The sequence below is a fragment of the Carassius carassius genome, chromosome 19, assembly GCF_963082965.1.
Source record: "Carassius carassius chromosome 19, fCarCar2.1, whole genome shotgun sequence".
Lineage (NCBI taxonomy): Eukaryota > Metazoa > Chordata > Actinopteri > Cypriniformes > Cyprinidae > Carassius > Carassius carassius.
This window is the reverse complement of record NC_081773.1, coordinates 28,864,414-28,878,768: the sequence shown is the minus strand read 5'-3', so window position 1 is coordinate 28,878,768 and position 14,355 is coordinate 28,864,414. Positions and strand designations below refer to the sequence as shown.

The 14,355-nt window shown below is 39.5% G+C and overlaps 1 protein-coding gene across 2 annotated transcripts in view; it reads left to right on the top strand.

Moving 5' to 3' along the window:
- The window catches only part of LOC132095522 (ceramide synthase 6-like), a 49,065-nt gene that overhangs the window by 7,066 nt on the left and 27,644 nt on the right, over positions 1-14,355 (top strand). For both annotated transcript variants that reach the window (XM_059500603.1, XM_059500604.1), the window contains exon 3: positions 2,060-2,190. In XM_059500603.1, coding sequence (XP_059356586.1) covers positions 2,060-2,190 — 131 coding nt within the window. The remainder of the gene's footprint in view (positions 1-2,059; positions 2,191-14,355) is intronic.

The window sequence follows — 14,355 nt, the reverse complement described above, 5'->3', positions numbered from 1 at the left end:
TATATATATATATATATATATATATATATATATATATATATATATATATATATATATATATATATATATGTATATATAAATATTTATTAATTTTTATTTCTTTTTGTAAAATGTAAAAAAATGTTACATTTAGTGTTTAAGGAGTCTTGCTGGTGCTGAAATGAATCATGATGTTGAAACTATTTTTATCAGCCATTTATCTAAAGTATTGTTTAATAATGCAGTAAGATGATTAAAACCTGCAGAGAGTGTGAATCAGAATCAAACTGAAGCGCTCATCACAGTCACTGAAGCGAGAGAGGCCTCGATTACTATTCCTGCTTTCACTATGGTGCTGGGATTTTATCACTTCCTCTGAGTTGAATCAGTATGTAATGCGAGTTCATTTATCTTGAATCAAATGTAAGTGCTCTTACTGATGTTCATTTGGGAGCGAGGCCGACAGAGTGAACTTCTGAATTAAAGCAGAGCAGAGGTTGCCATGTAAGAGAAGAAGAAAGTTTCCCCTTTTGAGCCCTTGTCTTGATGGTGAGGGCAGTGTGGAGTGACTGTACAGCTGATCGCGGTCTCAGAGCGATAGCGAGGCTCTCTGATGTGTGTGCCTTTATCAGAGCTCATGTGCACTCACACATCTGCACTATTTTCAGCCACAACAGAACTAAGTTTCCTTGACAAATGTTCAGATTCTCAAACACATGAGACCCAGACAGGCTTTAAGAACAAAAAGACCATTCCTGCCTGAAACGGAGCTACGCAGAGAGACAGAGAGACCTCAGGGCGAGGCATGTTAGCAGATACATCCGTCTAAAAGTTTGGATGAAATCCATTAGTGATAGACATCAGTTTTGGGGCTGTTATTTTTGGTATAAAAACAGTAGATGTTCATTGAGGTTAAAATCATTTTCTATTCTGACCATTTCTTCAAAAAATAAACTCTTTTTGGCCATAGGAAACCTAAAGGGATTTATTTTGTATCAATGACCATATATTACCCATCATAAAGAATAAATAAAGAATAAATAAGCTTTCCACTGATGTATGGTTTGTTAGGATCAGACAATATTTGGCTGAGATACAACTATTTGAAAATCTGGAATCTGAGGGTGCAGTTAAAGTTGTCCAAATGAAGCTCTTAGCAATGCATATTACTAATCAAAAATTAAGTTTAGATATATTTACAGTAGGAAGTTTACAAAATATCTTCATGGAACATGATCTTTACTTAATATCCTAATGATTTTTGGCATAAAAGAAAAATCAATAATTCTGACCCTACAATGTATTTTTGACTATTGCTTCAAATATACACCAATGACTTAAGACTGGTTTTGTGCTCCAGGGTTACACACACACACACACACACACACACACATAATGTTTAGAATTTTTTAAGAGTGTACATGCACCCTTTAAGATGTAAAGAAGGTACAAGGGAGTACCTTTTGAAAAGATTCCGCCCCAGTGAAAGCTATTGTACCTTTTTCTCTTAGAATCTTGTCTTGGATATTAATTGAACTATTACGCTCGCAATTGACGTCATACTAATAGTGTCTAATCATCAGCCATTTATACAGATCCATAAATGTTAAAACAGTTTTTGGCTTTCCTAACACACTGAATAAACGCTCCTGTGAACTGAATGGGCACATAGCCTCTTTTGTTCAGGCGTTGATGGTCAGCAGATCCTCGTTCGTCAATGACGTGCTTCGTTCGTTCTGTTTGCATTTTCTTCAGTGCCTTTCTGAATCATTCAGACAAGTTCAAAGGGGTTCAGTGAGCTCGAAAAATCAATGAAACGTCCCTAGAAAGGAAGGAATCGCAAATTAGCACAAGGAAGTGACTGAGAATGCTTGAAAGATTGGTTCTGTCACAATGGAAACCCCAGTACTGCAGACATTACAGCATGCTATAATTACACTCGGATGTGCAGATGGCTTTTTAAAGACAACTGTTTTAAATGTGCACCGAGCGAATGTTTCAAGCTGTTAAATCCACATTGAGGCGGTTTGTTTGTGGCAGATCTCTGCAGTGACACGCTTCTGTCTGCTGTGTCTTCCAGCACCCCGATGAGAAGAGGTTAGAGGGTCTGTCCAAGCAGCTGGACTGGGACGTGAGGACCATCCAACGCTGGTTCAGACATCGACGCAACCAGGAGAAGCCGAGCACACTGGCGCGCTTCTGCGACAGCATGTGAGAATCAGCTCTGTTGTTTTTGTTTTTTTGTCAGGTCATGATTTGTTATTGTGCTGCAATTCAGTGATATCTGTCATGTAGTTAATGTTACTTTCATAATATGATGCGTTTCTGTGTGAAACAGGATATTCATTAAGAAAAGGTGTAGGATGGGACTTGATTGTATCCATCAGGAATTGATTGGATGCTGAAAAGTGGACGTTACTTATCAAAATGAACCATGTTGTAGAAAAGTGGGGAAAGTCATTTGAGAGGGAGAACAAGATGTTATATTTTGGTAAAGTGCTATGACATTTTTTCCCTTTGGAATAATGTGCACTGATGAATCGTTCACAATAAGGAACATTTATAAAGTACAGTTCTTCTCAAAAGTTTGGGGTCTGTAATATTTTGTAAGAATTTTTGAAGTCTCTTAAGCTCACCGAGGCTGCATTTGTTTGATTTAAAATACAGTAAAAACAGTAAAATTGTGAAATATTTTTACAATTTAAAATAACTGTTTTCTATACGAATATATATTTTTATGTAATGTATTTCTGCGATGCAAAGCAGTTTTTTCAGCATCATTCCTCCAGTCTTCAGTGTCACATGAACCTTCAGAAATATTCTGATTTGCCGATGCGCATAATATGTCCGTGGATTCTTTTTTTTTCTTCAGGTTTCTTTATAGAATGATTAGAAAGTTCCGAAAACAGAATTTATTTTAAATAAAATTGTTTTATATATTTAATAACAAATATCTGTACTGTAACTTTTGATTGCTGAAATTAAAAATAATTCTGACCATGAAACCTTTGACCAATAATTCATTTGATTCCCTGTGGGTTTCTGGCCGAGGGATGCGTGTCTGCACTAGATAGGTGTCACCTGTGTGTTATTATGTACCAGTGTCCACTAATTAGGCGGCATGAGGGCAAGTAGGCCACAGTCTGTTCCTGTTTGTCTTTCTTTACCTCTCAGTCTTTCTCTCTTATCTCTCCATGTTGTTGCCTGTCTTTGCTCGTCCTGTCGACAGCATCTCTATTCTTGTCCATCTTTATCATCCTTTCCACAGTCTCCCATTACTTCAACACGGTAACAGTGAATAATACAGAAGCTGTTGTTCCTGTACTGCATCATGTCACTCGGTTGAACCCTCATCAGGAGCTCGTCGTTGCTTTTTTCGCTGTAAATCAGCAACTTCTCACCGTTTTGCTCAGCTTTTGTGTCTTCGGCGGTGGGATTGGTTCTGTTGGTGTGTGTCAGAAAGCCCCAGAGGTTATAGTGATCTTCTGATCAGAGTGCCATTAACTTCAGAGGAAGCCACAGTCTTCAGAGATCACAGAGCACGCTCACGTTTGAGTGGAGACTGATGAGAATCACCAAATGATGCCTTTCTCTCAGAGAATAATAGACAGACTCTGATTTTAAATGAAGACACTTTGGAGAGCAATTTCTGTGAAAACTGTGCAGTGTTAGCCTAAGGCTGCACAATTTGGGGAAAACATAGGATTGTGATATTTTAGTTTATAAATTATAAGATTTTTTTGTGATAAAATTTATTTAAAAATAACCAAAAATAAAATAAATGTATTTAATATTTTTTTTATGTGATTTATGTTTGTTTGTTTTCTTTAAATTCCAGGTTTTCCAAAGTGCTGCACAATTTGGCAAAAAAAGTGATTATATATCAAGATTAGACTAAATAATAATAATATTTAATAATGATAACATTATTATTATTATTATTATTATTATTATTATAAAGTCATCTTGATATACAGTATAATTACTTTTTGCCAATTTGTTGTTGTTATTGCTATTATTATATTCCATAAATTATTATTATTATTATATTTAATATTTATTATTATTGTTATTATGATTGCAATTGCAATGAAACTTAAAAATGTTTTTACTGTGATTAAATAATATTAACAATAATAATTTATAGAAATTATAATGATTATTTATACTATAATAATAGTAATAATAATAATTATAACAACGGTAATAATAATTTATATAAATTATAATAATTATTTATATTATAATAATAGTAATAATAATAATAATAACAATAATTTATAGAAAGTTTAATGCTTATTTATATAGTAATAATAGTCTAATTTAATTGTAATAATAGTAATAATAACAATTTTATTTTACAATGCAACTGGAAAATTACAATACTGATATTTATGGTTATGTTAAAAGTTAAACCATTGAGGGGTTTTTTTTATTTTATTTTTTTTTATTATTATTATTTCAGTAGAAAACCAATCTGTTGGATTTGCTGTGGACTATGTCAAACCAAGAACGTGTCATTCTTGTATTGACTTAAACTCCCTTCTTTGGATGAGATTGGACGTGCAGCATGATTATGGTCATCTCTGACATTATGCAATAACCGCGTCAGGCTTAACATCAACAAACACAACATCTGGCAGATTTCATACAGCTCTCTGACAAAATACTGAACTGAAACGCACAAAACTGACCACGCAATCCATCTAAACATTCAAGTCATACAGTGTTTCTATGGAGACTAAAAAAATTGCTTATTTTCTGTGGGTGTGGAATAATCCTCTCTCTCTCTGTGAGCCCTCGAAAAGTGAGAAAGACGATCAAAAAACCCTGATGTGTAAATTCAGTCGAGGTTACACCACTAACAAGAGTCTGTGCTGTAAATGAACCAATGTTTCTTCTCCTACAAAACAAAACAAACAAAAACCAGGACAAAAACAACTCAACTTTCGCTGTAAAAATCTAAGCCGGAAAAAATGCAATACTGACAGAATTAGGTTATGTTCAGAGTAGCATGTTGCCGTACTGTTTATAGTTCTAACATGCATTTGAGAAGACAATACGATAAAATAATAATTATTATATTTTTATATTCTTGCATTTTTTTTTTTGACAACATCATAGCGATCTAACATTTGGTTAATTGTTTTTATTTAGTATTAGTAGTAGTAATTATTATTATTATTTGTAGGGCTGCTTTAATTTATATATCAATATGACAATAATTTTATTAATAAGAATTTTTTATTAAATATAAATAATTTGCTGTGCTTTATGGAACTGTAGTTTATTATTAGTAATAATTATTAATATTTGTAGGGCTGCACTAATTGTATATCAATATTACTATATAATAAAGAATAATATAGTAATTATTAAAAAATAATAATAATAATAATATACATTTTGTAATTTGCTGTGTTTTTTGGTATTGTAGTTTATTATTATTATTATTATTATTATTATATAGTCATATTGATATATACTTAGTGCAGCCCTACTATTAATAATAATTATTATTAATATTACTACTATTAATGCTAAATAAAAATATTAAACCGAATGTTAGCTCTCCGTCAAATTAAACAATTTGAGTGTTAAATAATAATAATTATGCTAATAATGATAATATTAATAATAATAATGACAATCTTCTTCATTAAATTGTAATATGTTGGGCTTTTTGGGATTTTAGTTATTTCCTCAATAAAGTACACAGCCTTCTTTGCCAATTTTTGCAGATTTTTGATTCAAAGTTGTTAAATTTTTTAAATCCGTGTGGACAACATTAATGGGAAAAATACTTAAAGGCTGCTAACGAAGTAGGTGATCGCTGATTTGCTAGTTAATAGATATTGAACTAACCGCAGTAATTACATGAAATATATACATTTCACTCAAATGCTTATTTCTCTCTCTTTTTCTATCATCCTCTCTTATGTGTAACTAACCTGTCTCCAGACAACTGCGTCGACCTCTAATGAAGTAAATAACTCCTGCTCGTTTGTTTTTACTATTGATCAAGAATAAAGCAACAAACTGCAGTGTGTTAAGTTACCAGGACACCAAACAGAAACACTCCTCTCTCATTTCATTATGCCTCAATAGATTATTTTCTCGCTGCTTAACAAAGGCCTATCTGTGCTCAAAAGCCATCATTAGCCCAACAGTATCTTTCTCTCAGCCGTTGATTATGAAGAAGGTCTCGGCTCGGTTCAGTGTAAGTTACAGGATCTGGTGTTTGCTGTGCATGGTCCATCGCAGTCTCAGAGGCCTGTCAGACAACATCACGGATCAACTACAGAGCAGAGCATCTCTCTTTTGGAGGAGACTCGGAGAGAATAGGTGTATCTGGAAGGTCTTTCAAGGTCAGGCTTCATCTGAAGCCCAGCGGCTCTGATCTGCTTTCAGTACAGCAGCTGAACGAACGCAAGACGTGAAAAATGCATTGCTTTCTTCCAGTTAGGACTGAGTGCTAGAGCTTCTATAATCCTGATATTATTTCATTCTTTTGAAACATCATTTCAACCAAACAAAAATTACTATTAACAATTAAAATAGAAAAAAATACAATTAAAAACTAGCTCAAAATGTTAATAAAAACTATAATAGCTTCGCAGTGACAGTGGAATAGCATTTATTTTTTACATTTTAAACCATAATTTATATTGAATGTAATTAATTCTTTGTTCCTCTTTATTAGCTTGTATGCAGGGCTGCAAGACTATGACAAAAATCATAATCGATTATTCCCTTGAAATTGCAATTTATTAATTATGATTATCACAATTTACATTGAATGGCGTCTATAGCATTGTTTGATACAACAGCATGCCGTATTTTTTATGAAAATAAACAAGCTGAAAACACTAACTGAAAAACTTTTAGTGATTTTCTATAGTATTGAGCCTCAAATGTCAACTATACATCAGATTGGTTTCTTCTTTTAATTATAAAAAAGTAGAAATATGAATGGTATTATAATGTTATACTAAAAATAAAATTAATATAATGGGAAAAAAACTTTTAGATAACATGAAGAAAGAAAAAAAATGCATCTTAAGCACACAGAATTGCATAAGTGGACTTTGAACAATTACGCAATTGTGGCATCCATAATTGATACCGCAATTAGAAATTAGATTAATTGTCCAGCCCTACTTGAATGTTTTAAATTGGTATAGAAACAATTGTCAAAAATATATTTTGTACTGTTTTGCATTGTGTTTCTTGCTAATGGACCTTGAGTCTGGAAATAAAGTTGAACTAACTCTCTCTCTCTCTCTCTCTCTCTCTCTCTCTCTCTCTCTCTCTCTCTCTCTCTCTCTCTATATATATATATATATATATATATATATATATATATATATATATATATATATATATATATATTAGTGCTGGGCAACGATATATTTTTTTAAAATCGTGATTAATCGCATGACTGTCTGCGATTAATTGCAATTAATCGCATTATGCACAAAACTAATAATGCATTCAAAATTAGTGAATTGTGCACTTTTTCATTTAAAAGTACTGCCATATGAACAAAAGAGCAATAACATTTGGTTTGCAAACATTTTAAACAAATAAGGTGCTTTTTTACAGGAGTATTCCTTTTACATAGTAGCAGTTAAAATATTTATTGTAAATCTTAACTTATAACATAACATTTTATAACATAAAACACTTGTCCCATTAAGACTTACACTTTATTCATATTAATTGATTTTCCTTAAAAAGGAAAACTGAAAAAAAAGCTTTCTAATCTTTTGTGTTCTATCTGTTTTCTTTTTATTTATTATATTATTTAAAAGCCCTTGCTACGTGTACTGTGTAAGTTAACTGAGACTTGTTATAGCACTTATATGTCATTGCTATTTTTGTTGTTAGGGGCCAAGCACCGAAGGTGCGTAGGCACCTATTGTATCCGTTAGGATTCTTATTATTATTCTGCTTCTTCTTCCGCCGCAAGTTTATAGCAGCCCATAGAACCGCTTGAGGGAAAGTTGTGCAATTTGGCACACTCATAGAGGACAATATCAACATTAACCAAAGCACGTTTAGAGACTCTGACTCCAACTCTCTAGCGCCACCACTTGTCCAAAGATTAAAAGTTTCTATGCTAATAACTTTTGAACCGTAAGCCACAAAAGTACAATTATTTTTCCTCTGAATCCTTGGCTTATGCCAAGTCGAATGAACACCAAAGGTTTAGTTCCTTTTCAGGAACTCGAGCTGCGTCGAAACGCTTTTGGGGAACGTCCCTGACGAGACCGACTCTGAATATCGTATGCAATCAGTCCATTGGAAAGGCGTGACGTAACGGGCGGGGTGACGTAGCGACCAGGAAGCTATAAAAGCACGTGCCGTGCAGCTGGCTTCAGCTTCGAATCTGTCAGCAAGCGCTCTGTGTGTGCATGTCAAAAGTCTGTCCTGTTGGTCCTATTTATTGTTGTCTGTCCCTTAGCCATTAAAAGATCGCTAAAACAGCTCAATATGCCAAAACAAAAGCAAAAGACCAAACATATGAAGGGCGATTCCAAGCCACGTTATAGATTGTGTGTTCCTCCCTGCCCTCGCTACATTACGAGTGGGGATACACACAGTTTGTGCGTGGCTTGCCTGGGATCGAAGCACGCTGAGTCGGCTCTCGAGGGGGCCGACTGCCCGCATTGTGAACAAATGCCAATGCCGACGCTTCGATGAGAAGTGAGCCTTCGCAAGCGTTCCTCGCGGTGCCGGTTCCGCTTTCGCCGAGGCCAAGCCGCGCCGGCATTCGTTGGGTTCGCAGATCGATCTGCTGGAAGGTATGGAGACGGGCACATCCTTATCTCCTACCGTACCCACCAGATCTGCCTGATTCCGGGGTTTGGAAGCCCGAGCGTCGGGCTTGACGCTCTGCCTTTCTTTCTCCGAGGAGATTGACATGGAGGGCGTCGGCGAGCTTGTAGTTGCACAAACAAAGTTGCATAAGCACAGTATAAAACAAACAGTGTTATACCTAACATTATACGGGCAGCGTTAGTGAGCAGCTATTTAATCTCCGAGGGGATTAATATTGTTTGTGTGACTAAGCTATTCGTGCGCTGTCGAGGCAACGTGTGTATTACATCATTTTCAGTTTTGATGTGAATTTTTCCATACCCGACCGCATGTCTGGTTATTTTAACTCCATTTAATAAGCAGGAGTTGGTTCTATCACTTCAATGTGTACTTTATCACAATCTAGACCGTGTTTACTTGTCTGATTGTTTGATTATTTTTAAATTCTGAGGAATATGACTCTAAGAAGTCAATATATCACTGTATGTGTACTTTATCACAATCTAGACCGTGTTTACTTGTCTGATTGTTTGATTTCACTAAATTCTGAGGAATTTGGATTGCATTAGATTCTGAGGAATCTAATGACTGTTATCTAACTTCGAGAAGTTCAATATATCACTTCAATGTGTATTGTATCACAATCCAGACCGTATTTACTTGTCTGATTGTTTGATTTCATTAAATTCTGAGGAATATAATGACAGTTATTTGACTCATGAAGTTAGATGTACTGGAGGGACTGCTGGGCGGGAGCAGCCCCCTCCGCGTTCAAACAGTCACGACTACAGAGGGCAGCCCCTACTGGGGTAGAGCGGTGTCCACCTCATTACACGGTGCCCGTCTCACCTCAGTGCCCTCGGGAGGTGGGTCTGCCAACCCTGCCGGAGTTTCAGGGTGCAACGGCCTCCAGCGAGCACTACTCAGTTATTTCTGCCCGTGAGCGTAGCGGAGCTGGGATGCTCGCCTCCCCTTCGGGGGCCTCTTACTCCAGAGATCAGTCTCGAGAGACTGATTCCCTTAGTACATTAGATAGCAGCGTGGAAACTACTGCCAATGTATCTCAATGGGTCCTGCGCACAGTAGAAAGACAATAGTCGGCCTCCTGCAGGCTCTGGTTATGGAACAAAAAGTGAATACCCTTTTTAGGAAGGAGGCCATCGAGGTGGTCCCTCCTCTAGTCAGGGAGTCCGGGTTTTATAGCCGGTATTTCATAGTTCCAAAGAAGGATGGGGAGTTGCGTTCGATCTTAGACTTATGTCATCTGAACCTCTCAGTAATGTCACTGAAGTTCAAAATGCTCACTGTCAAACAGATTGTAGCTCAAATCAGATCCGAGGACTGGTTTGTCACAATAGACCTCAAAGACGCATACTTCCATATCCATCCTTCCACAACACAGGACGTTTCTGAGGTTTGCTTTTGAGGGCAAAGCCTACCAATATTGAGTACTTCCCTTTGGCCTCGCACTCTCACCCCGCACGTTCACGAAATGTGTAGATGCGGCTCTGGTATCCCTCCGTATACAGGGCATCCGCATTCTGAACTATATCGACGATTGGTTGATCCTAGCTCAATCAGAGCAGATGGCGGTTCGACATCGAGATGTCGTTCTCGCACACATGGGGGAGCTGGGTTTGAGACTAAATGCCAAGAAGAGTGTACTTTCTCCAGTTCAGAGAACCACCTATCTAGGCGTAGTGTGGAATTCGACCACGATGCAGGCACGTCTGTCTCCTGCTCGGATCGAGTCGATCCTCACATCAGTCGAGAGAGTCAAAGAAGGCCAGTCACTCACTGTCAAACAATTCCAGAGATTGTTAGGGCTGATGGCAGCTGCGTCCAACGTGATACCTTTTGGCCTGCTGCACATGAGACCCCTACAGTGGTGGCTCAAGTCCAAGGGTTTTTCCCCGAGGGGAAATCCACTTCGAGTTATCAAGGTCACGCGGCGGTGCCTTCGTGCCTTAGACATGTGGAAGAAACCTTGGTTCTTGAATCAGGGCCCGGTGCTGGGAGTTCCTCGTCGCCGTGTAACGCTAGCGACAGACGCGTCCCTCACCGGTTGGGGTGCGGTCATGAGTGGCCACCCTGCCCGCGGTCTGTGGAGTGGTCGCGATCTGACGTGGCACATCATTTGCCTAGAGATGCTAGCAGTCTATCGAGCATTGAAATATTTCCCCCCAGACCTGAGAGGTCACCATGTGTTGGTGCGCACCGACAACACATTAGTGGTCTCTTATATCAATCACCAGGGGGGTCTGCGTTTGCGCCCCTTGTACAAGCTGGCACACCAGATCCTTCTGTGGTCCCAGGGCAAACTCCTCTCGATCAGAGCAGTGTATATTCCTGGGAGATTGAATGTGGGAGCAGACATGCTGTCGAGGCAGGGGCCGAGGCCCGTGGAATGAAGCAGATATGGAGAGTATTTGGCACAGCCCAGGTGGACCTCTTTGCGACTCAGGAGACATCGCAATGTCCCCTCTGGTTCTCTCTAGTTCATCCAGCTCCTCCGGGACTGGACGCTATGGTACAGACCTGGCCGAGGCTTCGTCTGTACGCTTTTCCCCCTATCGCTCTGCTCCCGGGAGTTCTGGCGAGAGTACGCCAGGACGGGGTACGTCTATTATTAGTAGCCCCGTTCTGGCCGGGCCGAGCATGGTTCTCAGATCTAGTCTCGCTCCTCGACGGCTCTCCGTGGGAGATACCGATCAGGACAGACCTACTCTCACAGGCGCAGGGCACGATAATTCCCCCTCGCCCGGAGTTGTGGAAACTGTGGGGGAACAACTCTTAGCAGCTGGTCTCTCAACCGAGGTTGTTGAGACCCTACTCCAATCCAGAGCTCCCTCTACGAGGAAACTGTACGCCTTGAAGTGGAAGCTTCACTTCATGGTGCAGAGACCGCCAGCTTGACCCAGCAAACTGCCCAGTTGGTACAGTTCTGGAGTTTTTACAAGCCAGGCTCTCTGCGGGGTTATCCCACTCCACCTTAAAGGTGTACGTGGCGGCCATAGCTGCTTTCCATGTCCCTTTCAATGATCAGTCAGTGGGTAGGCACCCCCTAGTTACACGTTTCCTCCGCGGTGCGCTGAGGCTGAGACCTCCAGTACGATCCCGTGTTCCCCCCTGGGATTTGGATGTGGTTCTAGAGGCTCTTTGTAAAGCTCCATTCGAGCCAATACAAGATATCTCAGATAGACATCTGACACTTAAAACTGCCCTGTTACTGGCAATCACCTCACTAAAGAGAGTTGAAGATCTTCAGGCCCTTTCGGTGGCCCCTACTTATTTAAACTTTGCCCCTGGTATGGCCAAAGCATTCATATACCCTCGAGCGGGTTATGTTCCGAAGGTTCCCTCTGTTACACCACAGCCTATCATACTGCAGGCCTTTTGTCCTCCTCCCTTTTGGGAGCTAGACCAAGAGAAGCTAAACTGTATGTGTCCAGTGCGAGCACTGGACGCATACGTCCACAGAGCTGCCCTGTGGAGAAAATCCGACCAATTGCTGGTTTGCTATGGTCCTTCTAACAAGGGTTCTCCTGCCACCAAGCAGACCCTTAGTCGTTGGATAGTCGAGGCTATCAATGTCTCCTATGAGTCCTCTGGTCTTCCCCCTCCTTTCGGGGCCAAGGCTCACTCTACTCGGGGTATGGCGGCCTCTAAGGCCTTCTCAGCAGGTGTGTCCCTCTTGGACATCTGCAACGCTGCGGGGTGGTCCACGCCCTCCACATTTGTCCGATTTTACGATCTTGACATGCGAGCCACGCCGGGCTCTTCTGTTCTCTCGTCTTAGCTGTGCTCCTCGGATACACACTAGGCAGGGATTTGGAAATCTGGCAGCGTGGGCACATCGTTCCCCAAAAGCGTTTCGACACAGCTCGAGTTCCTGAAAAGGAACGTCCCAAGGTTACGTATGTAACCCTAGTTCCTTGAAGGAACGAGACGCTGCGTCGCAGAGCCATACTCCCGGCACCCCTGCCGGTGCTTGCTTCCCTACTCGAAGCTGAAGCCAGCTGCACGGCACGTGCTTTTATAGCTTCCTGGTCGCTACGTCACCCCGCCCGTGACGTCACGCCTTTCCGATGGACTGATTGCATACGATATTCAGAGTCGGTCTCGTCAGGGACGTTCCCCAAAAGCGTTTCGACGCAGCGTCTCGTTCCTTCAAGGAACTAGGGTTACATACGTAACCTTGGGACGTTTTTTCGCTATATTTTATTGTTCGTAAAACCTACTTTTTCGAACTCGTCCAAGACGGTTAGTCCAATTTTCACGAAAATTGACTCAGATCATCTTCAGTCCATGCTGGCAAAAAGTTATGGAATTCAAGTTGATTTGTCCAACCGTTCTAGAATGACACCTGAACAAATTTGACGAAAAGTACGCAAGAATGCATGTGAGGCTATATCTTATCAACGGTTTGGCATATTGAGACCAAACTTGGTGTGTGTTATAATAACCATGACCTGAGACTACCTGCAGTGTTTGCTGCAGCACCACCTAGTGCTCAGGAGATATGAAAAAATCTTATTTTTGCTTATAACTTCTGAATGGTATGGCCAAAAATCACAAAACTGGTCTCTTTAGATTCTTTAGATAGACTCTTTAGCTGAACTTCCAGTTCGCCATTTTGATTTATATTGAAAACCTACTTTTTCAAACTGCTCATCAACCGTTGGTCCGATTTTCACCAAATTCGAATCAGATTATCTTCAGACTGTGCTGACACAAAGTTATGGATTTCGTGTCGATAGACGCAACCGTTTTTGTACAGCGCCACTATGAACTTTAAGCATTGTGTCAAAATGACTCTAAGGCTATATATCTTCAAAGCTTTGACATACTGACACCAAACTTTGCATGTGCAACCTCACACTGACCATTCCACTCTAATTTTGTAACAGCGCCACCTATTGGTCAAATGTGTAATGCCAATAAATCCTATTACTAGTTGTTGTGTTTATTGTTTTCAATCCATTTTGCCTAAAATAATCTTAAAACAGTTTTAATTACTCATTCCTGCCGTTCGTCTGAAGCTTGCTTCTGTAGTGCTTGGCCCTGTAATTGCTGCTTGCAGTTATATTTTTTGATTGCTTCTATTGTCCTCATTTGTAAGTCGTTTTGGATAAAAGTGTCTGCTAAATGACTAAATGTAAATGTCATAACATTAATGCAATTAAATTAACCACTGAAAATATGTCATATTCTAGGTTCTTCAAAGTAGCCACCTTTTGCTTTGATTACTGCTTTGCACACTCTTGGCATTCTCTTGATGAGTTTCAAGAGGTAGTCACCTGAAATGGTCTTCCAACAGTCTTGAAGGAGTTCCCCGAGAGATGCTTAGCACTTGTTGGCCCTTTTGCCTTCTGTCTGCGGTCCAGCTCACCCCTAAACCATCTCGATTGGGTTCAGGTCCGGTGACTGTGGAGTCCAGGTCATCTGGCGCAGCACCCCATCACTCTCCTTCTTGGTCAAATAGCCCTTGATGCCTTCAGTGTGACTCTACAATTTTCATAGTCATGAAAATAAAGAAAACTCTTTGAATGA